The following is a 26132-nucleotide window of genomic DNA, read 5'->3' on the forward strand; positions in this document are numbered from 1 at the left end:
CGGGCTGAGGGCACCTGTTCCAAGGGCGGAAGTGGCTGCGGGCCCTAGAAGTCGCGGCAGGAATGCAGAGAACGCGCGGGCGGGGGGCACGTGGAGACGAGCGCGCACGTAGACGCGCGCGGGGTCGCCCGGGGCGAGGAGAGGGGTTTGCGGGAACCGCCGCGCGGGGATCCTGCACAGGGTGGGGCTGTCTCAGCTGCAAGAAGCCCGCCGTGCCGGCCCCGCCCTGCGCCCGCCGCCGGCGGTGGAAGTGCGGCTCTGAGCGCGCCGCCCCCAGACTCGCTTGGCCTTCGGCGAAGGAAGCGGTCGCGCTCCCGCCGGCGGGACCCGGGCAGCGAGCCTCCTCCGGGCCTCGCCGTCGCCGCAGCCCCGCGGTCATGAGCCCCGAGCCGGTCCCGCCACGCTGTCGCGGCGGCGACTGCGGGGAGCCGCCGGCACAGCGCGCGTACAAGGGCAACGAGGCCTTCCGCGCGGGCGAGTACGACGCGGCAGCCGAGCTCTTCCGCTCGGCGCTGGCCGGCCTGGCGCAGCCCGACCGCGGCCTGTGCCTGCGGCTGGGGGACGCGCTGGACCGCGCTGGCCGCCTCCCCGAGTGCCTGGGCGCGTTCCGCGGCGCTGCGCGGCTGGGGGCGCTGCGGCCAGACGAGCTGGGGGAACTGACGGCCAGCCTGGAACGCGCCCTGTTCCCGCGCGAACTGCGGGAAAGCCCGGGCCGCGCCCCCGGGGATGCCCCCCGGGACCTGCTGGGCTGCCATCGCTGCCGGCGGCTGCTGCGCAAGCCGGTGACGCTGCCGTGCATGCTCACAGTGTGCCAGCTCTGCGCCGCGCCGGGCCGGGACCGGCCGCCCGCGCGCCGGGTCAAAGTGGTGCTGAGCGGCCTGCTGGAGAAGTGCTTTCCGGGCGAGTGCCGGGCGCGCAGGCTGGCGGGCCAGGCGCGGAACCTGCAGCACCAGCAGCAGCCCGAGGCCGCGCTAGCCAGGTGTCACCAAGCCCTGGACCTGGGTAAGTGGGCGCGGGCGCAGGGCCGCCTGCCCGCGCACCTGTTGAGGCCCGGAACGGGAGAACTTGCTTTCTGGAGGTGGTGAGGCGAAGAGGAGAGGCCAGGTGCACCCGCGGGTCGGTCTTTTCCAGGACCTCCTCCGCATTCCTGAACCGTCTTGTGAGGCCAAGACTGCTTTTTCACCCTGTCTTAGGAGTGATAGGGTGGAGGTGTAGTTAAGGGTTTTCGGTGGTCATGCAGCTGCTAAGTCGCTTCAGTCGTGTCCGACTCTGTGCGACCCCATAGACAGCAGCCCACCAGGCTCTCCCGTCCCTAGGATTCTCCAGGCAAGAACACTGGAGTGGGTTGCCATTTCCTTCTCCAATGCATGAAAGTGAAAAGTGAAAGTGAAGTCGCTCAGTCGTGTCCGACTCTTCGCGACCCCATGGACTGCAGCCTACCAGGCCCCTCCGTCCATGGGATTTTCCAGGCAAGAGTACTGGAGTGGGGTGCCATTGCCTTCTCCAGGTCATGCAGGGAAATGCAGATGGCTCACGCTTTGGGGCCGGGCGCAGCAGAGAACCTTGTGGTGGGGCCGGATTTGCTTGGGGGATTCAGCTGGTCAATCCAGGAAGGATGCTCTTACTCTCTGCAATCAGGCTCTGACCGCTCTCCTCTCTTAAAGGCGGTTAGGTGTTGTTACGGTGTAATTAGCATTTTAGATGGTTCTATATCCCCTGGAGGAAGAAATGGCAGCCCACTCCAGTTTTTTGCCTGGAAAACCCCATGGAAGGAAGCATGTGGCAGGCTACAGCCCCTGGGGTCACAGAGTCAGACGCGACTTAGTGACTGAACCACCACCATCACGTTACATAGGTACATAGATGCCAAAACTTTAATTAAATTTCTTAGTATTTTGAATCCAGCTATGTAGTAAGAGTTAAGGTCAAGAGGGAAGGCTTATCCCTGAAATGTAAGGGTAATTCAACACTAGATAAACTATTCAGTGTGATGCACTGTAATACCAGGGGGGAGACATACTACATGTAACATATCCTCGTGTTATAATGCCCTTATAAGAAACTAGGGGTAAGAAGCAGCTTAACCTAATTTTATAAATATTCTCTCTCAGAAGACTTTAGCAAACATACTTCATGTTAAAACTGAAAGGTTGTTGCTGAACCATGAAAAGATGCCGGGATTCTTGGCCTTCGGAGGAGAAGAATTCAATCCGGGGCCAGAGACAAGGCTTGATCACTCAGAGCTTTTGTGTAATAAAGTTTTATTAAAGTATAAAGGAGATAGAGAACGCTTCTGGCATAGGCATCAGAAGGGGGCAGAAAGAGTACCCCCTTGCTAGTGTTAGCAGTGGAGTTAATATACTCTCCAATGAATCAAAAGAATGTCTGGAGGTTGTAAAGACCTCACCAGACCTACTCCCATAATTTACATTTTAAGATAACAGGATTAGCCAGAAGGTTTAATCCAGAGACTGTCCTCAGGCAGGATACATTATTATTATATAATCCTAAGGAATGGAGAGGGGAAAAAAAAAAGTTTGTCCTTTCTTCCTCCTTGAGAATTCTAGACCCCTCTTCTCCTTGGGGACCCCTAGACTTCTTATCAACCTGCTTAAGAAATGACTCTCTCGAAAACATTAGACACTTTTTTAAAAAATTTAAGAAAAAATGTTCACTATCACCACTGTTGTTGCAATATCAAAGGAAACAGTACAAATACTTGAATGCCAGAGTCAGCTATTTTTTTCATCAGGTATGATTATTTAGAGCATTCCATCTTGTAGAGAATCAGCTTGTAGCAAAGTGGGAACAAGATGGAAATGTCCATTCTCACATAGATTTGCAGTAGGTATATTTCCCAAGCTCAGAATATAGTTCCAGCAACATTTTCTTTCTCTCTCTCTCTTTTTTTTTTGGTTTGTTTTAGATTTCTGTGTTTCAAAATGCATTTAACTGTGCCCTTGACAAACTTTAACCTGATACTGGGTTGGAAAGGATTAATCTGCAATTATGTTCAGTGTAGATTGACTACAGAGGCTAATATCATGAGATGAATATAATAGAATTCTATGAACACCTTCCAGGCAGTGAAATACTCAACTAAAAAGTACATGTTTGGGACTTACCTGGTGGTCCAATGGTTAAGACTCCACGTTTCCAATTCAGGGGCCTTGGGTTCAATACCTGGTGGGGGAACTACCCAGGTAGTTTTTTGGAGGCCAAAGAAAACACATAAAATAGAAGCAGTATGGTAACAAATTCAATGAAGACTTTAAAGATGGTCCACATCAGAAAAAAAATCTTAAAATCACGTTTGTGGGCTGACATTAGTATTGCATAGTACCTGTGAGCATTTTCAAAGATGAATATGTAAAATTTCATTATAGATCAGGCAGTAAACATTTTCATTTCGGTTGATTTTTATGACCGGGGACACGAACTCAACCTGAATTGAGAAAATTTTACCTTCTGGAAGAGAATTCCATTTTTCTAATTGTGTGTGTAAGTGTATGTGTGTGCTCAGTCGTGTCTGACTCTTTGTGACCCCGTGGACCTATATTACAAAAATATTTTGAATTTGTCAACAAGTAAGTTTTAAAAATTTGTTTTCTCCCTTGTTATATAAATACCTGCATATCCTTGAGTTGACCTCTTGTCCTGCAAAGCCTAAAGTATTTAATACCTGGCCTTTTGCAGAAAAATAAGTTGCTGGTCTCTATTGTAGCTAGTCAATGTCTTTTTTAAAAATTTAGCTTTTTCTTGTTTGGCTTTCCGTTCCTGCTGTCCCTTTCCCCTTTGCCCCATTTTGCCTTTGTCATACCCTTCTCTATATTATACAGTTGTAGCAATAACACATTTATGAGCAGTGCCTGCTCACCATGTCTTGATGAAGTTATCTTTTTGCATGAGTTCTTGTGTGCGTGTTTTCCCAGTTAACTGTGTAAACTAAGAAGATAGAGAGTTGAGTTTGGAAAGCACCAAGTACTTACTTTGAGAAAAAGTCAAGCTCAAGGATTTTGAGCAAGCTGAAAACATGTGTTAAGTAGAGAGATGAGAACACATCTTAGGTGCCCGGAATGTTTATCGATCAACTACAAGGCACACTTAAGCTCTGTTTCAGAGATCCTACCCTGAGTATGGGTAGAGTGAATTATGTCCAGCAGCATAAGAAATAGTCGTAATGGTTCTGCTTTCATAAGCTCTGGCTTTGTCATGATTCCATGGTACCCTGCCTTCCCAACAATTCCATACACTGTCATTAGTTCTCTTGGCTTCTGTGCAGCTGGACTTAGGTCCTTAGTAGCATATGAGTAATTCTCAAGATCTCTTCTATTTGAAGAATCTAGGGAAAAGATTTTTTTTCCTTCTTTTCCCACTTAAGAGAACATATTACGAGTACAATTATGATCATAAATCTGCACCCACTCCGTTGTATAGAAAAACAAATTGTGTTTTACTATTCTGTTTTTAAGTGCAAATTTCCTTGTGTACTTTCAAGAAAATTACTCTAAATCTTTTATTTTTAAATGCCTAGTTATAACATTAAGAGGCTCAGCATTTACTCAGTGGAAATTATGTTGTAGCTAGTGTGTGTGTAACAGTCTGTTTTCTTGATGCATTTTGAGATATCACTCATTCTCTTTTCTGATTGCCTGAGAGAAGCTGTGTAAAATAACTTACCAAACTACAAAACTCCACATATGATTTGAGAAGAGTTTATTTATTTTACCTTTTTTTAAATTGGAGGACAATTGCTTTACAATGTTGTGATGGTTTCTGCAATACATCAATGCAAACCAGTCATAACTATAAAAATATTCCCTCCATCTTGAGCCTCCTGCCTCCATCCCACGCCTCTAGGTTATCACAGAGTGCCAGGCTGGGCTCCCTGTGTTATACAGCAGCTTCCTGCTAGTTATTTGTTTTTCATATGATATTGTATATATGTCAATGCTACTTTCTCAATTTCTCCTTAGCCTCTCTTTTCCCTGCTGTGTCCACAAGTCCATTCTCTACATCGATATCTCCATTTCTTTTCTGTAAATAGGTTCATCAGTACTATTTTTCTAGATTCCATATATATGCATTAATATATGATATTTGTTTTTCTCTTTCTGACTTTCTTTACTCTGTTTAACAGGCTCTAGGTTCATTTGCCTCTCTACAACTGACTCAAATTTACTCCTTTTTATGGCTGAGTAATATTCCATTGTATATATGTACCACAACTTCTTTATCCCTTCATCTGTCAGTGGACATCTAGGTTGCTTCCATGTCCTGGCTATTGTAAATAGTGCTGCAGTGAACACTGGGGTACATGTGTCTTTTTTAAAAAATTTATTTGTGCTGGGTCTTAGTTGTAGCATGTGGGATCTTCAATCTTCCTTGCAGCATGTGGGATCTCTTTTTTTTTTTTTTTAAGTTGTGGCATATAGCCTGGTTCTCAGGCCAGGGATTGAACCTGGGCCCCCTGCATTGGAGTCTTAGCCACTGGACCACCAGCGTTCTACATGTGTCTTTATGAACTGTAGTTTTCTTATTGTCTGTGATAGCTCAGTTGGTAAAGAATCCACCTGCAGTGCAGGAGACCCTGGTTTGATTCCTGGGTTGGGAAGATTTGCTAGAGAGGGGATACACTCCAGTATTCTTGGGCTTCCCTTGTGGCTCAGCTGGTAAGAATCTACCTGCGATGCGGGAGACCTGGGTTCTATCCCTGTGTTGGGAAGATCCCCTGGAGAAGGGAAAGGCTACCCACTCCAGTATTCCGGCCTGGAGAATTCCATGGACTCTATAGTCCATGGAGTCACAAAGAGTCGGACATGACTGAGTGACTTTCACTTTCATGGTAGTTTTATTCCTGGTTTGTTAAGGAATCTCCATACCGTTCTCAATAGTGGCTGTTTACATTCCCTAGTTTACATTCCCACCAACAAAGTTGGGTTACCTTTATGTTTGTTTTCTAATTTAATATTTTTAATCACTTAAAGATAATTTTTTAAAATGCAGTCATATTTGTTTATTTCCATCCCTAGTGTCTTTCAGCTCCTGGTGATAATTCATTATTGCTGCTGCGAGCAGAGTTGTATTTATCCATGAAGAACTATGAACAGGCTCTGCAGGATGCTGGTAAAGTTTGTCAGAATGAACCTCTCTTGCCTAAGGTATTTGTATGGATTGGCTTTGGAGATAATAAATGTAAATTTATGGAATGTTCTTAATAAATTATTAAATTAGACTGTTGTGATCAGGCAGCTATAGACAGTGTACATTTCTCTCAGTTCATCGGAGAAGGCAATGGCAACCCACTCCAGTACTCTTGCCTGGAAAATCCCATGGACGGAGGAGCCCGGTAGTCTGCAGTCCATGGGGTCGCGAAGAGTCGGACACGACTGAGCGGCTTCACTTTCACTTTTCACTTTCATGCATTGGAGAAGGAAATGGCCACCCACTCCAGTGTTCTTGCCTGGAGAATCCCAGGGACGGCGGAGCCTGGTGGGCTGCTGTCTATGAGGTCGCACAGAGTTGGACACGACTGAAGCGACTTAGCAGCAGCAGCATAGGTAGTCTAAATGTAGCAGTCCAGTTCATAATAATCCAGCGCAGTTGAAAAGACCAAGTTTCCAACTGGATCTAGATAAGAAACACTAATTTAGATTACTCTTCAGTAGATGATTAACTGAATAATATGCCTTATGCACTGAACAAATATGTAAACAAAATAATAGAACTTTATAAATTTGTGAGTTAAAAGAAATGTTTAAGATTATAGTTTAAATAGGAAGATCATATAACAATCATGACTAGCAGTTGAGCCCGAATATACATGGTGAATATAGGCAATGTTAGTAAAAGGGTGAGTTTTGTATGTATTCTGGAATAATTTTAATCTCTGTGCCTTGGCTGGAAAGTTCCAATACCTCTTTCTCTGTGATACAAGATAAGGTTGGCTGACCCAATAATGATAGCTTAAGTTGTCCTTGAGAAGATTTATAAGCCAAAGAATAAAAGGTGTAGCTTTTTTCATGAATCTTTGAATTTTAAACCCTTTAAGAGATTTTAAAGTTTTAAAGAACTTGTGATGAGATGAACACCTATAGCATTCTCTATTATCTAATAATTAAGATATTTTTCCTCCTGCTGTATTACTTTTTAATTACCTTTGTTTTAGAAACACTGAAGAAACGTTAACCCAGGTTAATAGACAATATGTAGCCTGTTCTCCCTTTTTCCTTTATTTTATCCTTCCAGTCATCCATCCATCCAGTCATCCAATCATTCATCCACCCATCTATCCATTCATCCATCCATCCATCCAGTCATCCATTCATCTGATCATTCATTCATCCATCCATCCGTCTGTCTATCCATCCAGTCATCCATTCATCCATCCATCCATCTACCCATCGATCTAGTCATCCATCCATCCATCTGTCCAGTCATCCACCCAGTCATCCATCCGCCCAGTCATCCATCCACCCATCTATGTGGTCATCCACCCAGTCATCCATCCACCCAGTCATCCGTCCGCCCATCTATCCAGTCATCCATTCATCCAGTCACCCATCCATCCATCTATCCAGTATCCATCCAGCCAGCCAGTCATCAATCCATCCAGTCATCCAAGGCTCTAACTGATTCAGTGTCAGAGGAAACCTGCTGGAAGCAGTTCATCTTTCTTAAATATGAGCAAAGAACTGAGGACCAACAGGAAAAAAACTCAACAGCGCAGAAGAGAAAGATGAAATGATGGGAACAACTGACTCCAATGGAAGTATAACATGTGAACTAGTCAAACAAACAAACTACAATATATACAGTGATTTGAGAAGATATTGCATCCATAAAGCAAAAACAAAATGCAGTTGGGAAATACTGATCCATGTTGTGTTTTGTTCACTTCTGTTGTGGCACTTGGGATGTTAACGCTTTGTTGTAGTTATTTCTGTCGTGTGTGTCTGCTCCCACAAGATGATATGCACCTTGAAGACAGGAACATGGTAGTGACCTCTGATTACTGAGTGAGTTAAAGGTGCTAGACATCCAGTTCTCTCTTAGTCGGTCCGTTGGATCTGCTTTGGGATCAGACTCCGGGTGTGGACTCTGGTATTCTGATCGTAGATCATACTTGTGGGACATTCAGGTTTGCCCGGTTTATAAAGTGGTAGATCTGAGGCCATCCTCCATGGGCTTGTGTTTATTCTATTTAATATGAAAATAAAACAGTGCCAGTGATTTTTTTCAGGGTTGTTTGTACGCAAGTGTATCATCACACTGTTTTTTTTCAAATATTTGTCTTTGGATGCATCCAGGGGCATCATGTGAAAGCCCAGGCTCTCTCTGGACTGGGAAGAAGTAAGGAGACATTGAAGGAGTTTCTCTACTGCCTTGCTCTAAATCCTGAATGTAACTCAGTGAAGAAAGAAGCCCAGAAGGTGTGATTCCCTTTCAATGACTTGTTTCTTTTGAGTCTTACTTTCTGCCTTTGTGTTCATGCTGAGTAGCTCCTTTGTGTAAAATAATCGAGAAATGTAACTCTGAATATTCATGAGTGTTATTTAAAATGCACAGTGATAATGATGAGTTCACGCATTTGATAACCTTCATTTGTGGATAATGCAGCATATTTCACGAGACGGGGCACATATATCTCACCTCTGCTGAACTAATGACATGTATCAGTGAGACAAGGTTAATGTATGACTCTGGGGATGCGAGGTGATTTATCCTAGGGTTTGTAGTTCAAACGTTATAGTTTGTGCAGGAGCCACATAAAAAACATTGTGATATATGCAAAACATATCAATTCAGCTACATAGGTTGACTTGAAATTTTCAGCAAAGCTTCACCAACAAGATGCAGAAATACCTGCTCTTTTATGCAGATCTTTAGACTAATCTTATTAGAAGTCGTTGAGTCACACTTGGTGTAAGGACCTACCCTCTTAAAAAATCTTGTATGTTAGTTACACACCCTTAGCATTTCCAGTGACCATGAGTTCTTATTTTTACATTTCCTCTGAATCTTTTATGTTTGTTATGTATTTTTCAAAAGTGTTTTAAAAAATGCTTTTTTCCTCTTGGCAATTTTGTAGGTACTGTGTGAGGTGTTTTTCCCAGCTTCAGAAAACGTTCCTCAGAATTTAACATCTTCCGCCCAAAGCATACTGTTGAACACGAGATTAAAGGCTCAATGTCAGAGCCATGTGAACAGCCAGGGTCCTATGGAGGAAGGTGGCAGTGCAGTAGGGTCTAAGGTAGGAAGTGCATGTATTTGTCAATATTATCTCTCTCTCTCTTTGTTTTTTAAATTTAGCTGCGTAAGGTCTCAGTTGCAACATGCAGGATCTCTTGTTGCAGCACACGGACTCTCCAGTTGTGACTCTTAGGCTTTGCTGCTCCAGGGCATGAGGGATCTTAGTGCCCTGACCAGGAGTGGAACCATGTCACCTGCATTGAGAGGTGGCTTCTTAACCACTGAACCACCAGGGAAGTCGCTGTCAAAATTATCTCGACTAAGCTTAATGTAGTTTTGAACATTTACAAGTTATTCAGATGTTGATGTTCTGTTAGCTAGTACTTCTCAAGACTGGTTCTGGCTTCTCCTCTTGAGAGTTAAAACTTTCAAAGGATGTTGGTGGAAGTACTGAAAATCACTAAAGATTGATGGGACTTCCCTAGTAGTCCAGTGGTTAAGACTCTGTGCTTGCAATGCAGAGAGCCTGGGTTTGATCCCTGGTCAGGGAACTAGGTCCCACATGCTGCAACTAAAGATTCCACATGCTGCAAGTAAGACTGGCGCAGCCAAGTAAATAAATAAAATGTTAAAAAAAAGAAAATCACTGAAGATTGAAAGAAACTTCTAGAACATTTCAAAATACCCAGAACCTCAGGAGACTTGAAATTATTTTGTCTGAGAGAAAAGAAAGCACAGGGACAATTTGAATATATGAATACTGGTGTTCAGTTGCTCCCTCAGGAAGAAATTATCCTTATATTTTACCATGAAAACTGTACAGTTCATCTCAGCAGTTAATAGATGAAGCCCATTATGAAGGAAGAGTGTAAGCTTTCTTTTTTCCCCAAAGATTCCCAAGAAAGGCTATTGCATGAACTTTTTTCTTATGCTATGATGTCTTTAATATTCAGTATTCTTTTTTCCTACTTTATCAGAATCCATCTGAGAAACCTGTGTTTAGAAATAACAGTTCCTCAGTTTTACATTTCATACTGGGCTTACACTGTGAAGAGGATCAGGAGGTGTTAGACAGCATCCTTCCAACAGAGCCCAGCACTGGTTTAAAGAGACAGTTTCCAAATGACTCGGAGGATGCACACGATATGAACGCCACTGAGAAAATTCCTAAGAAAGGTCTGTAGGCTGTTTGTCATGGAGTATGTGACTGTAGAGTAATAGAGTGTTGGCTGATGCTTAATATACTTAAAAAAAAAATTTTATACAGGCAGTTTAAGATGAATAATGAAATGAATACATCACCTTTCAGATTATAGGCCAGTTTCAGTGGTTACTTCTATAAAGACTTCATAGCCAAAAAACACAGAGAAATTTAGGTATAATTTTAACTTTTATTCATGCCTTATAGATAAATAATGGCTATATACAATCAGGCTTCAGCACATGTGAATTCAGCCAACCACGGATCAAAAATATTTGGGAAAAAAATTTTAGAAAGTGCCAAAAAGCAAAACTTGCTTTTACCCCGTGTAGCAACTATTTACATAACATTTACATATATTGCTATAAGTGTTATTAGTAATCTGGAGATGATTTAAAGTATAGGCATGCCTCATTTATTGTGCTTTGCAGATTATTATTATTTTTTTTTAACAGATTGAAGGTTTGTGGCAAATCTGTGTTGTCAGGAAATGGTTAGCTCATTTAGCAATAAATTATTTTTACTTAGGGCTTCCCTGGTGGCTCAGATGGTAAAGAATCTGCCTGTAATGCAGGAGACCAAGGTTCAATCCCTGGATTCGGAAGATCGCCTGGAGAAGGGAATGGTTACCCACTCTGGTATTCTTGCCTGGAGAAATCCATGGCCAGAGGAGCCTGGCAGGCTATAGTCCATGGGGCCTCAAAGAGTCAGACACGACTGAGTGATTTAACTATTTTTAATTAACATATGTGCATTGTTTTTTTAGGCATAATGCTACTGCACACTTAGTGGACTACAATATAGCATAAACATGAGGGTTTTTTTTAACTTTATTTATTTTTGGCTGTGCTGGGTCCTTGCTGCTGCTCGAGGGCTCCCTCTAGTTGTGGAAAGTGGGGGCTACTCTGTAGCTGCAGTGCTGAGACTGCTCAGTCTCTTGGGGCAGAGCACGGGCTCCAGGGTGCTCAGGCTTCAGTAGCTGCAGCTCGCGGGCTCAGTCGTTTCAGTTCCCAGGCTTCAGAGCACAGGCTCAGTGGGTGTGCTGCACAGGCTTAGTTTTTCCTTGGCATGTGGGATCTTCCCAAGTCAGTGATCAAACTCATGTCTCCTTCATTGACACGTAGATTCTTTAACACTGAGCCACCAGGGAAGCCCAAATATAAGTTTTATATGCACTGAGAAACCAAAAACAATTTGTATGACTCCGTTTATTGCAGTATTCACTTTACTGCGATGGACTGGAACTGACCCTGAGATACCTCTGGGCTGTGCCTGTGTGTGGGAGGGTGTGCTTAGGTTATACGCAAGGACTGCACCGTTTTCTGTAAGGGACTCCATCCAGCACCAGGGATCTTGGCATCCCTGGGATCCTGGAACTGTCAAGGACGTGTAAAACTCATTTAAATGTGTCCCTGCATGCATGCTCAGTCGCTTCAGTCGTGTCCAACTCTTTGTGACCCGGTGGACCGTAGCCCACCAGGCTCCTCTGTCCATGGAATTCTCCAGGCAAGAATACTGGAGTGGGTAGCTCTTCCCTTCTCTAGGGGATCTTCCTGACCCAAGGACTGAACCTGAATCTCCCACATTGTGGGCATATTCTTTACCATCTGAGCCACCAGAGAAGCCGGTAACACACTTTAGCCAGAGGAAATATACTTTATTGCTTTCTCTTACCCAGATGTGCAAGTGTTAATTATAGCATTGAAATTTTTTCAGAGGCCGACTCCTTACCCCAAAGGAATGTGAACTCTAACACAGGAGAAAGTGAAGAGCTCCCCATAGGGGTGGCTGACTTTGAGTGTGCCCTTTGCATGAGCTATGGTGACATGGCATCTACGCTACTGTGAAAAATCCAGCCTTTCTGGATTTTGTGTCCTGAACACAATGGGCTTTTAAAAAAATCATTTATTTTAATTGGAGGATAATTGCAATATTGTGATGGTTTTTGCCATCCATCTGTGTGAGTTGGCCATAAGTGTACCTGTGTCCCCTCCATCCTGAAACCCCCTCCCAACTCCCTCCACCTCATTCCCGCAGGTTGTCACAGAGCACCGGCTTTGGGTGCCCTGCTTCATGCGTCAAACTTCCACTGGTCATCTGTTTTACATAGATAATGTATACGTTTCAGTGCTGTTCTCTCAAATCATCCCACGCTTTCCTTCTCCCACTGAGTCTAAAAGTCTGCCTTTTACCTCTGTGTCTCCTATTGTCAGAAATTACATACACCTCAATAACAATTGCTTTATTTTATACAAATCTGATAAGATAAAAACGGAAAATGGGTATAAGTGGTTTCTAGAGTTTTTATAAAATGAATAGATTATTTGAAAGTCTGTTATGGACATGTCTTGCTGAAAACCCAGATGTTTCTGCAGGTTGCTCTTTGAACCTGTGACTACGCCCTGTGGACACACGTTTTGCCTGAAATGCCTCGAATGCTGAAGGGAGCATACCCCACATTGTCCCTTGTGCAAAGAAAAACTTTCAGAAGTAAGTATTTCTCTGGAAATGACAAATCCGGGCACTTTTTAAATTTGGCCTCCACCTCCTTTCCCTTCACACGCAGCTTTTAATTCTTTGGTCCCTTAGCTCCCGTTCTCAGTCCTGACAAAGTCAGCTCTTTTTGCTTTTGTGTGTGTCTGTATAAGTAGAGAGCAAAGCTAGAGTCAGCCCACAAAGTAGGGAAGATTAAATTTCAGTTGAAATTCATAATCTTTAAATCTGAGACTTGAAACACCATTGGTCATTTTTACTGTGCTTCTCTGGTAGCTTCAGGTTTTCACCCTCCAAGGAGATTCTTTGATATTTCTCTTGTCTTCCACCACCTGCTACTCACTCCCTCTCCCCTCCCTGACCTGATGTTCCATGGAGAGTGTAGATGCCAGCAAGATGGGAATTGCCTCTTCCTTCCTCCAGGCAAACCCTGTCTCCTGAACTTCTTTCCTGGGGGAGGGACAGCCCGCCCCTCCCTCACAGGGCTGACCTTCCATCTCTCTCACCTCAGTCCCTTTTGTCTTCTGAGACCCCAGCTCCCCACAAGAGAGCTCTTTTTCCTTAAGAATTAATTACCATAGGGACTTCCTTTGGTGGTCCAGTGGTTAAGACAAGACCTTCCCCTCCAGAGTGTGTGGGCTCCATCCCTGGTTAGGGAGCTAAGATCTGACGTGCCTTGCAGACAAAAAACCAAAATGTAAAACAGAAACAATATTTTTACAAATTCAATAAAGACTTTAAAAATGGTCTATGTCAAAAAAAAAAAAAGAAAAATCTTAAAAAGAAAAGAAAGAATTAAATACCAGGCAGTATCATTTAACTTTGTTTTGTTACAGTTGTTAGCGAGCAGAAATTTTAATACAACTACTCTGGCCGAAGAATTAATATTTCGGTATTTCTCAGATGAGCTGTCTGACAGAAAGAGCATCTGTGATGAAGAAATGACAGCTGTCAGAGGAAGTCCTCGTGTTCTAGGTACTTCGTGCTGAGTTGAGGTTAAAGAAGAAAATCCTGGCTAACCTCACAGCTCCATCTCAGTTTTTTTTTCCACTCTTTGGCAGAGAAATTGGCCTCAAAAAAGAAAAAAAATTAATTGCAAAGAGTTTATGGAATTTAATTGAAGAAGGTTGTAAGAAATATTCCAAAAGTGTGTTTTGACAAAATCATATGGCTGCTTTTTATGTCTAAATAAGCAATACTGAATTTTTCAGAACTGAAAAGGCACAGTTCATTAAAAACAGAAGGTGTTTGAAAACAGGCTTTTTTCCCCTCAAAATAGGCTTGACAGTTTTTTTCCTTTTAAAATGATTAAAGTTTTATGTTGTAGTGACCTGTAAGTATCGAGATCTTATCATTCTTCTAGTCTTTTTTATTTATTAGTAGAACTCATTACTTTTGACATCTGTCATTTTTGTTTTCATCAGAATTTTTTCTTATTTATTTTTCTTGTGATGTAACTGACGTTTAACATTATACTAGTTTCAGGGGTACAACAGAGTGAGTTGATACTTGTGTATATGGTGAAATGATCACCATAGTAAATCTAAGTTAACATCTGTCTCCAGACAAAGTTACAATATTTTTATTGTGATAAGAGCTTTTTAAGATTTATTCTCTTAGAAACTTTTAAATATGCAATGCAGTATTATTAACTATGGTCACCATGCTGTGCATTGCATCTCCAGGACTTGTTTATTCTATAACTGGAACTTTGTGCTTTTTGACCCCCTTCACCCATTGCACACACAGATACACACACAGACACACACACATATACAGACACACACACACACTACTGGTAACCCTGTCTGTTCTCTGTATCTGTGAACTTGGTTTTGTTTATTTTTAGATGCCATATATAAATGAGATCATATAGTTTCTTTCTCTGTCTGACTTGCGTCACTTAGCACTGTGCCCTCAAGGTCATTAGAATGTGTTCATGGTGATCTTAAGCATATTCTCTCATCAGATTAATAAGAGGGCTTGCTGAGAACTTTTTCATGCTGTGACTGTTGACGTTCTTTTCCCACCTAAGGCTTGGGCAGACCTGAGGGTTGTGTCATTAAGAGAACCACAGTTGTCACGCCCTTCCGGGTCTGACAGCTCCCACGTCTAGTGAACATTCCTCTTACCCTCAGTCTGACCAGAGGTGTCCCCGTCTTTGTGTGCGCCGTGGCCGTCCCCACCCTGCCCTGTCCGCTCCACGTCTTTGAGCCCCGCTAACAACTTATGATACGAAGATGCATGGAAACTGGCACCAAACGGTTTGGCATGTGTTTATCTGCTGAGCACGCAGGGTAAGAATTATCAGTATTCAAAGAAAAGGTTCTGGGGACTTCCCAGTGGTTAAGACTCCATGCTTCCAACACTGGGGATACGGGTTTGATTCCTGGTTGGGGAAATAAGATCCCACATGTTGTGTGGCAGGGCTACCCTGGTGGCTCAAATCATAAATAATCTGCCTGCAACGTGGGAGATCTGATTTTGATCCCTGGGTTGGCAAGATCCCCCTTGAGAAGGGAACAGCTGCTCACTCCACTATTCTTGCCTGGAAAACCCCATGGACATAGGAGCCTGGTGGTCCAGTCCATGGGATCACAAAGAGTTGGACAGGACTGAGTAACTAACACTATGTAATTGTTAACATGCTGTGTGGTGCAAGCCAAAAGATTAAAAAGAGGACGGGGTTTATAATTAAATGCGTCATTTTTCATTTTTCTTGGAGAACAACTTAAGATGATGTTGGTAATCTCTAGTGGCTCCTATTACACAACCAAGTATAAGCCTGGGGACATCTGTGTTGTGACTCCACCTTTCACTCTAGTCTTCTCTCCCACGCCTTCCCCTTGAACATCACTCCTGCCAATTCTCAGCTGTCTCTCCCACCTGTCCCACCAGGATGTCAGAGTACGGCTGCATGCTGGAAATCAAGGACATCAGGACATTCTCCGACGGCAGCTCTGTCATTGACGCCGTGGGGATCAGCTGCTTCCGGGTTTTGAGCCACCGTCGCAGAGATGGCTACAGCATGGCGGACGTTGAATACTTGGAAGATAAAAGGGTGAGTAGTCACACCTGCAGTGCCAGCTCCGTCTCTGCTCCAGCCACTCTTTCTGCTCACCTGTGGGCACCGGGCCTCACGGGCCAGAGGGCAGCATGCAGCCAGGTGAACAGCAAGGTCTGGGGCATTGGGAACTGGTCTGAAGACGATGACTGAGTGTGGTGGCTCTCGGGGTCCTCTTCTGTTGTTGTTTAGCCACTAAGTTGTGTCTGACTCTTTGCAACCCCATGGACTGCAGCTCGCCAGTATTCCCTGTCCCTCACCATCTCCTGGAATTCGTCCAAGTTCATGTCCATTGAATCAGTGATGCCATTCAGCCATCTCATCCTCTGTCACCCCGTTTTCCTCCTGCCCTCAATCTTTCCCAGCTTCAGGGTCTTTTTCAATGAGTTGGCTCTTCATGTTAGGTGGCCAAAGTATTGGAACTTAAGCTTTAGCATCAGTCCTTCCAGATAGTATTCAGGGTTGATTTCCTTTAGGATTGACTAGTTAAATCTTGCTGTCCAGGGGACTCGAAAGAGTCTTCTCCAACTCCACAGTTCGAAAGCATCAATTCTTTGGCTCTCAACCTTCTTTATGGTCCAGCTCTCAAATCTGTACATGACTACTGGAAAAACCATAGCTTTGACTATACGGATCTTTGTTGGCAAAATGATATCTTTGCTTTTTAATCAAATTAAGAATGGTTGTGTGTTATAATCTAATTCCAGAGTCTACCCCAGTTTTCATAAATGCTGTAGTCTTAGAATCAGGAGGGACCTTAGTGGTTTATTCCCATTTTACAGGTGAGGAAGTTCTGCCCTAAGGCTACTGAGCAACTGGCTAGCATTCCCACCAATTAGAGGCAAGGATGAACCCAGAACAAACCTGGGCCCCCGGCCCCTGCCTGGAGCTGTTTCTGCTCAGTGTTCCTACGTAGGATGGAGCCTTGCTGGGCAGTGAGAGGGACCCAGGCAGCAGGATGTGTTCTTCCAAAGCCTTAGGATCTCCCCTGGCATCAGGCTCAGGCCGTGAGTGCACTGTCGCTGTAGCATATCTTTTGAAATATAGTTTGGCGGCATGGAATACAGATTTTAAACTGCTACAACTCTTTGACTTGAACTTCCCTGGTGGCTCAGTGGTAAAGAATCCGCCTACCAGTGCAGAAGACAAGGGTTCCATTCCTGGATTGGAAAGATCCCCTGGAGAAGGAAATGGCAACCCACTCCAGTATTCTTGCCTGGGAAATCCCATAGACAGAGGAGCCTGGTGGGCTATGTAATCCGTGGGTCACAAAGAGTCGGACACGACTAAGCAACTCAACAACAACTCTTTGAATTGGTAATTCTGCTTCTGGGAATCTATCCTGAGGCAATGACAGCCCCTTCTCGCGCACATATGAAAAAAACTACTTTGCATAATTACTTAATATTATTTGTGCTATCTTATTAATAAAATACATCTTATGTGAATGGTTGAATAATTATGGTATATTTCAAATGTAGGATTGCATGTAGCCATTAAAAATGATTCCTAAAAATATCAGGTACATTGTCATATTAAGATATTAAGAGAAACGTCTGGGTGTCACCGATGGACGTGGGATAGATTGGGCTCCCCTGTGTAACCGCGCAGGTTTCTGCACTGAGCTTGTGTACCCGTGTGTGCGCGCTCAGTCTTGTCCGATTTTTGCACCCCATGGACTGTAGCCTGCCAGGCTCCTCTGTGCATGGGATTTCCCAGGGAAGAATACTGGAGTGGGTTGCCATTCCCTTCTCCAGGGGATCTTGCCAACCCAGGGGTGGAACCCACATCTCCTCCATTGGCAGGCAGATTCTTTACCAATAGTGCCACCTGTCTGTTTATAAAATTCTAATGAATTACTGAAGTGCTAAATGCCAGGAATCTGCTCAGCAGACGTGGTCTTGGTCACTGTGTAATGGACACATAAGTGTGATAATGAATTGCTGAAAAGGTCGTCTGTCTTCCTTGACCAGGTGGAAGGCCCAGAGTACGAAGAACTCAGCCTGCTGCACGATTCAGTCTATCAGCAGTCTGTCCTGGTTCGCTTCACTTCAGGGTCACATGAAAGGGCAGATTCTAAGCCACTTTGGGTTAATGCCAGACAGAGCGCCTGAGCCTCAAGTATGCTGTGCAGCTTTCTTTCATACTGCTGATACTTCCTGCCGCCACGTGCTAAGAGACACACACCACAGCAAAGCTTGGCGGTGCCTGCCCTGCTGCCTGCTCCATTACGAGCGTTTATGAACCATTTCATCTATCAGCAGCCCAGAGAAACACCTGATAGAGTAGCATGTGCCTTGTGGAGCAAAAATGATAAATGCTTTCTGATAAATACTATGTGAAGGTAACTTGTTTTCTGTCAGAAATCAGTTTATTCTGGTTGACTGTCATCTTTTGTACTTCTCTCACCAACATGAGAAGATTCGGTAATTGTAGTCTATCAGCAGGATAGGCTCTGTGTCTTGTACCTAATCCTGCCTTATACCTAATGAACAGGCATTGAATAAATGAGAAAATTCTCTGTCATTAATTTAGAAGCTTTCCTAGTCCTCTGTCCCATCTTCATGGGCTTTCTGTCTGCTCCCAGGAGTGCTTCAGTGATGCTGTTTTTTTCTTTTTCTTACTTATTTATTTTTATTGAGGTATAGTTGATTTACAGTGTTGTTAATTTTTGTCATACAGCAAAGTGATTCAGTTATACCTATGTATACATTCTTTTATTAGTGTTCTTTTCCATTATGGTTTATCATAGGATTTTGCTTTTATTATAGTATAGTTGCTTTATAATGTTATGTTAGTTTCTGCTGTATAACAAAGTGGATCAGCCACATGTATACATACATTTCCTCCCTCTTCAGCCTCCTTCCTCTCCTCCGCCATCCCACCCCTTTAGGTCATCACAAATCACCGAGCTGAGCTCCTGTGTTATATAGCACATTCCCACTAGCTACCTATTTTTACACATAGTAGTGGATATATTTCAATGCTACTGTCTCAATTCGTCCCTCCTTCTCCCTCCCCCTCTGTGTCCACAATTCTGTTCTCTACGTCTGCTCCTCTATTCCTGCCCTGCAAACAGGTCCATCAGTACCATCTTTCTAGATTCCATGTACATATGTTAATATACGGTATTTGTTTTTCTCTTTCTGACTTACTTTGCTCTGTATGACAGACTCTAGGTTCATCCCCATCACTCCAAATGACCCAGTTTTGTTCCTTTTATGGATGAGTAATATTCTGTTGTATTGCAGTGATGAACAGGCTTCAGGTCTGTGAAGCATTGCTAAGTGCAAATGGCTCGTCTCCCCCGCATTTGGACAACAGAGCCAGGAGGGGATGGTGCGGGCTTGTGACTGAGAGCGTATGGTTCCTCCTGCTGTGCCCACTCACCTGTCCTGGAGACAGGGGAGGGGACAGGGCCAGGTCTCAGCAGGTTTAGGGTCAGATGAAGTGTCTTTTGTATTGTTTCCATCAGTTTTCCTTTCTTTTCGTGTCTCTTGGTGGCTTGTCGCTTGTGTCTTTTACTCTCATGTGAGTTCTGTCTTTTCCAAACCCAGGAAAATGCTTTCAGTCAAAAATCACCCTCAGACATTCCTCACCCTCCGCTCTATTATAATCTCTGCTCCTCCTCTGTTTTGTAGCTCAGATTCAGAAAGCAAGGTGATTAGGCTAGCTTGATGACAGTATGAATTATCCTTTTTTCTAGGTGTTTTTGCTTGTTAACCCAAATTTTTCTCTAATTGTAACACATTGCATGATTGTCATGGCTTAAAAACAACAGAAATTTATTATTGTACAGTTTGGGGGTTAGAAATCCCTCACAGGTCTCACCAGGCTGTGATCAAAGTGATGGCAAGACTTGATTCCTTGCTGGAGGCTCTAAAGGGGAGTCCATTTCCTCCCTTTCTCTGGGCTTGAAAAGCTACTGGTGTTCCTTGGCTCTGGCCCCTTCCTCCATCTTCCAGGCCAGCAGTGTTGACCTCTGACCCTTCTTCCATAATTCACACCCCCCTCTAACCACAGCCCAGAGCAGCTCTCTGCTGGAAGGACCTTTGTGATAAGGTTGAACCCGCCAGGAACAATTCAGCATCATCTCTGCACCTCTCCAGGTCCCTGACTCACTCACATCTGCAGGGTCCCTGCCGCCGTATAAGCTGCATGGTCACGGGCTTCAGGAACCAAAAGGTGAACACCTTTGGGAAACTGCCTATCTTCCCACTGCAGAGGATTTTAGGTCCTATGTGGGAGGTATTTTTATGCTGAAAGTCAAAGTGTTAGTCACTCAGTTGTGTCCAACTCCTTGCATCCCCTTGGACTGGAGCCCGCCACGCTCCTCCGTCGATGGAATTCTCTAGGCAAGAATACTGGAGTGGGTAACTATTCCCTTCTCCAGGGGAATCTTCCCAACCCAGGGATCGAACCTGGGTCTCTTCCATTGCAGGTGGGTTCTTTACTGTCTGAGCAACCAGGGAAGCCCCTTTATGCTAAGGCTTTCCCATTAAGCCTGCTACTCAGTTTCTCCCTACTCTGTAAAGTGAGGCAGGAAAAGAGAGGAGGAACCATACAGAAGGTTGTTTTGCCCAACACTTGTGCCATCTCCCTTCAGAGGGGAGGTGGGTGCCTTCTGCATGGTGACGTGGGCTGCCCCGTGGACTTTGATCTTGGTGCCATTCTTCATCTCTCACCTAAACTAAGGTGAGCCCAGAGCCACCCTCCCTTGTTCCCAGTTTGGATTCTGCTTGCTTCTGGAGTGGGGATGGACCAGAAGCAGGGAGACCTGGGGATCTTGGTTTCAGTTCCAGGAATATTGAAAACAACTCTGTGGTTACCTTTTGCTCAGAGCTCAATCCAGAAGTGCCTGTTTGGTTAATTCATATATATACTTAATAGTAACTCATTAAATGGGCTTCCCTGGTGGCTCAGTTGGTAAAAGAATACGCCTACAGTGCAGGAGACCTGGGTTTGATCCCTGGGTCAGGAAGATCCCTTGAGAAGGAAATGACTAACCATTCCAGTATTCTTATCTGGAAAAGTCCGTGAACAGAGGAGTCTGGTGGGCTACAGTCCATGAGATCACAAGAGTCAGACATGACTTAGCAACTAAACCATGATACCACATATATATATATATATAAACAGTAATTCATATGTATAGCTATTTCATATATATGTATATTTGTCTCATTGACTTTATTATAAGATCTATAACAGTCAAATTTGTACCTATACTGTTTCTTTATAAACATTTTGCTTTGTAGAGCATGTTTAGAAAACAGTAACAGAACATTGGAAAGTAGAGATAAAAGTTATGATTGCTTCTTCTAATGGGTCATAGACTTTGAACCAGAGCTTTATTATTATTAATTTGGCTGTGCTTGGTCTTATTAGTTGTGGCATGTGGGATCTAGTTCCCTGACCAGGGATTGAACCCAGGCCCCCTGAATTGGGAGCTTGGAGTCTTAGTCACTGAACCACCAGGGGAATCATGAACTAGAGCTTTAAGAGAATAAGAACAACTAATTCATGAAGAGTTTTCCTGTGGAAGATGCATCTCTTGGCCGGTTCTTCCTTTTGTGAATTTCCCCTATTTAAGTGTGTAACATAAAAGTAAGCTTTGTCAGGGCTTCCCTGGTAGCTCTGTGGTAGAGAATCTGCCTGCCAGTGCAGGAGACATGGGTTCAATCCCTGATCCAGGAAGACCCCACATGCCACAGAGCAGCTAAGCCTGTGCGCCGCAACTATTGAGCCTGGGCTGTAAAGCCTGGAAACTGCAACTACTGAAGCCTGTGCCCCCTAGAGTCCATGCTCCACAGCAAGAGAAACCACCACAATGAGAACCCGTGCACTGCAACAAGAGAGTAGTCCCCAGTCTCTGCAACTAGAGGAAAGCCCACACACCAGCAAAGACCCAGCACGGCCAAAAATAAGTGAATAAATTATAATGAGCTTTTTAAAAAGTAAGCTTTGTGTTTTAGGGCTGAATGAATTGTGCAGTAGACCTCAAAGAGAAGGCAGCATTTAATTCTTGCTCATGTTGATGAGACAGAAGACCACGTTGAGAATAGGCTTCTACTTGAGGTGCTAATTTTGTCTTCCTTTATTTTGCAGAGTAACCCTAGTGGTCCTGCATGGTCCTGATGGATTCTGGTGGTGTTGCCATTGGAGCGGAAGGCTCAACTGGCCATGCTGGGCATGATCTCGCTGAAGGAGTGCCTGCTTGCCATTTGGCAAATATTAGTCATCCTCACGTGTAAGATGAATAGTCGGCAAGAACTCGTTAATAGCAGGGAGAGAAATAATTGATTTCTGTCAAGGTTTCTGGAAGACCTTGTGTTTTTATGAGGCGTGCCAGGCACGGACGAGTTAACATCCATCCATCATGCTTTGTAAGGTGCTTGTTGATAGGGTTCCAGAATGGAACACTTGGCAGATGTTGTCTCCTACTAAGAAGTTAAGTCTGTGCTAGATGGAATCTGACTCCGTACAAGGTGAGCCTGAAATCTGAATGGATCCCATGGTTGGAAAACAACCTAAAAAAATCTCTGGAACAGATGCTTCTAGTGCTCAGTACACTAAAGATGATTGACAAGTGGTTTAGGTTTTTGCCAGAAAGAAGATTGCCAGTGAAGTGTCTTGCTCCTCCAGACAGGAACAGCTCGCTTGGGTGGGTGGATAGGAAGAAGGAAACTGCCTTGTTATCTGGAAGCATGTTTCTCAGAGTCTGGGCTAGCTGAAAACATGCTTAGTAGGCTTTGTGTGTCACTGTGAAATGGAGGAATCAAACCATTGTCCAGTGTGGGGGGTGAAGTTAGTCCTTCTGCAGGAAGTAATATAGAACCAAAGAGAGCTGTGTTTTGTGTCCTGCAGCAGTTCAAATGTGGTAAATGCATGTTTTAACTAAATGAATATCAAAATATAAGAAGGTGTACCTTGGATGTAGAGAAACTTGAAAACAGTGTAGTTGATTTGAGGATATGTATTGGTGCGTGCGCGCATACACACCCACACGCATACCCACACAATACAGGATGAATAAAGGGAGCTAAAACTCCACCCTTATTGGGATGTTAAGAATACAACCAAAATAGTGCAGAGAACCCCTTGGAAACACAATGTCTTATTAATTCATTGGATGTGAAGCATTTAGAAAATGTCATGTTTCTACTCTGGTTGGCATTGATGTTAGACCCATCAGTAAGTTTGAGCTCACTGTCCATCCACCGATAGACATTAAAAAGCTGCTATGAATTTGGTATCTATTTATCCCGGGAAAGCATACCAGGACAATATACAAAGAGAGGGAGGTGGGTATGGGATATAAATATTTAGCAAGTTTTTTTTCCCAAACCCAGCCTAAAAATTCTTTTTTTTTTTTAAGTTTTACTATGATCATACTAGTTGTTTTCTATTGAAATACAGTGTATAACTTCCAACCCATAGTGCATATTGATGATGTTAGTTGGAATAACCATTTGAACCTGATGTGCTGACTCTTTCTCACTGGCCTGACAGCTGGTGTGTTTAGGTGGCTTCTTGGTCTGTGAGGTGGATGTTTTTAAATGAAGAGATGATGAAAACCAGGCTAGAGAGTAAATCACAGCTTTGAGTTTTGCTTTATTATTCATTCAAGGTATGTGATGTTTGAGTTTTAAAAAATACAGTTAATGATGACCAGTGGTGGTTGGTTCATCAATCCATCAAGCATTTTTATTAGAAAGACTTCATAGTCATATTTGTTTTTAGTTGTAGGAGGTTTCAGTGGCTAAAACTCAGTTTCATTATGGAATGAGCAAATACTATTCTTAACTTGATCACAAAGAGAAAATTTGAAGGTATTTTCCAATCACTGTTTCCAGTGCCCCACATACTGTGTATCTCAAATCTCATCTTAAACATGGTTTAAAGGCAATTTGGGCAAGTGATTTCTAAAATATGTTATTAATTCATGTATTGACAATGTGTGTGCTCAATCTCTCAGTCATGTCCGACTCTTTGCAATGCCATGGACTATATGTAGCCCGCCAGGCTCCTCTGTCCATGGAATTTTCTAGGCAAGAATGCTGGAGTGGGTTGCCATTTCCTTCTCCAGGGAATCTTGCCGACCCAGGCATCTCTTGCATTGGCAGGTGAATTCTTTACCACTAGCACCACCTGGGAAGCCCCTGCACTGACAGTAGTAGTCACCATTTTTAGGCATTATAGCCTAAGCTGATCACCTAAAAGAAAGCAAACCTGCAGTATACCAGAAACCTCTGTTAGAAGTGGTTTTTAACTGCCGTGGGTGTACCTTGACCATGGTCTTTTCTCTTCTGGAAAATCTTTTTCTACCTTAAAGCTTTATCGTTGCTGTTCTGTGTAGGGGTGTCCAGATAACCACAGTGTGATCCTGCTTTCTCCAGGAGATGTCCTGAAGTTAAGTTTCTATGCTCAGAGTGTAAGAGTTTCCTCCTAACAGTTGGATTCTATTGCTTTCTCAACCTCACTCTTGAAATGTTGTAACTCGCACAGTTCTTTAACCGGAATCTTTGTTACCTCTTCCTGATTCTGTCTGCCCCTTTCTGAGCTGAATTGTTGTTCTGAGTGTTCTCATATAAATGCCTGGTCAGCAGTGATGATGCAGACTAGAGCAGCAGAAATTTTTTCCTTTATTTTAACGTTGAACTTTTTATTTTGTATTGGGGTATAACAGATTAACAATGTTGTGATAGTTTTAGGTAAAAATTGAAGGGACTCAGCCATACATATACATGTATCCATTCTCCCCCAAACCCCGCTCCCATCCAGGCTGGTACGTAACATTGAGCAGAATTCCTGTACTATACAATAGGTTTTTGTTGGTTATCCATTTTAAATATAGCAGTGTGTACATGTTCATCCCTAACTCCCTAACTGTCCATTCCCCTGGCAAACATAAGTGCGTTTTCTAAGTCAAAAAGTTTCTTTTTTTTATTGTTTTTGTTTTTTGACACCAAAGGGAATGGTCTGCAATCGCTTCCTGCTCTGTCTGCCATCACAGCTCCACACCATTCAAAACAGAAGGAGGGAGGTGGTTCCTGAGCACTTGGATTGCAGTATTTATCATGAAGCCGAACGAAAGAGACAATATCCCAAGTCGTTTTAGGAAGAAAGCTTCCTTTTACAAACTTAAAGGAATCCCAACTCTGGTTTGCTACAAATCTAGTTAAAACAGAGCAGTCCATATGCCTCCCTGTTCCTGCCTTCCTCTTTTTTTACTGTGATAGAGATGTCATGTCTAAGGATATCTCAGAAAATAATGTAATCCCTTGTTCAAAGTCAGAGCATCCCAGTTTAACTTCACTGAAAACTTTCTGGTCCTAATGTTCTAGTTACATCAGAATAAAAACAGAATCTGCTTAGAATGATAAAAGTGGGGGGAAGTAATTTTTCTTCCTTAAATTTAACACTGGAAGCACAGGTATTTTTCCATTCACTCTCCTGAGTGACTTGACTCATAATTCCATCCTTGCCTGTGTCTTTGGAATGCAACTGATACCCTGACAGACAGTATTCTGAAAGTCCAGGTGATTTTTGCTGGGGTTGGGGGTGGGTATCTTGTTCCCTAGGTATCTCTCTGGTCTGAATTGAAAGAATATTTTTTTTAAGTTCCAAATTTAAAAAAATTTTAAAGTTTCAAGGTTTATCCATGCAACTGCCATAGGTTCTAACCAATTCACGTGCCAAATTTTGAAGGGTGATCCCATTTTATATATAAGGATCCCATCCTTATTATCAAAGAGATGTCTTTGCTTAAACTGCTTCTCTCACCCAATCCAAGAAAATGCCAAGAAAACATTTAGTAAGTTGTTTCAACTCTTAACATATGTCAAGTCTTAGGACAAGGCTTTTCAGTCATCAAAGAGCAAATTTATTGATGGTAAAATTGCTGTGAACCATGATATTACCATTTTGTTGTAAAATTATTTGAAAGTTGGCCATTGATACAATGAAAATACTCCGTTGCCTGACCTAGCTGTATTGCATAAAGTCATTCGGATCTATGAGCTGCTTTTTAAAAAATATTCATGTTTCTTCTCCTTCCTGTCTTTCTGTATATTTTCTCCCACCACTTAAATTACTGTTTAAAATTTAGATGCTGTCTTTCAAGTAATAAAGAAATTTAAAAATATGAATAAAAATGAGCATAGCTCATTAGGAGGAAAA

The 26132-nt window shown here is 43.2% G+C and overlaps 1 protein-coding gene across 1 annotated transcript; it reads left to right on the plus strand.

Moving 5' to 3' along the window:
- Nucleotides 1-45: 45 nt before the first annotated feature.
- On the plus strand, nucleotides 46-26132 carry LONRF2 (LON peptidase N-terminal domain and ring finger 2). The gene is given in 13 exon segments (XM_081594462.1): nucleotides 46-1002; nucleotides 6043-6161; nucleotides 8310-8432; nucleotides 9092-9253; nucleotides 10170-10368; nucleotides 12110-12207; nucleotides 12767-12883; nucleotides 13723-13841; nucleotides 15022-15183; nucleotides 15785-15947; nucleotides 17924-17982; nucleotides 17984-18071; nucleotides 22059-26132. Coding segments are annotated over 13 exon segments (2544 nt in total). The 5' UTR covers nucleotides 46-62; the 3' UTR covers nucleotides 22254-26132.

This window comes from Giraffa tippelskirchi, chromosome 4 (assembly GCF_054371585.1).
Source record: "Giraffa tippelskirchi isolate mGirTip1 chromosome 4, T2T-mGirTip1v1.2.pri, whole genome shotgun sequence".
NCBI classification, from domain to species: Eukaryota; Metazoa; Chordata; class Mammalia; order Artiodactyla; family Giraffidae; genus Giraffa; species Giraffa tippelskirchi.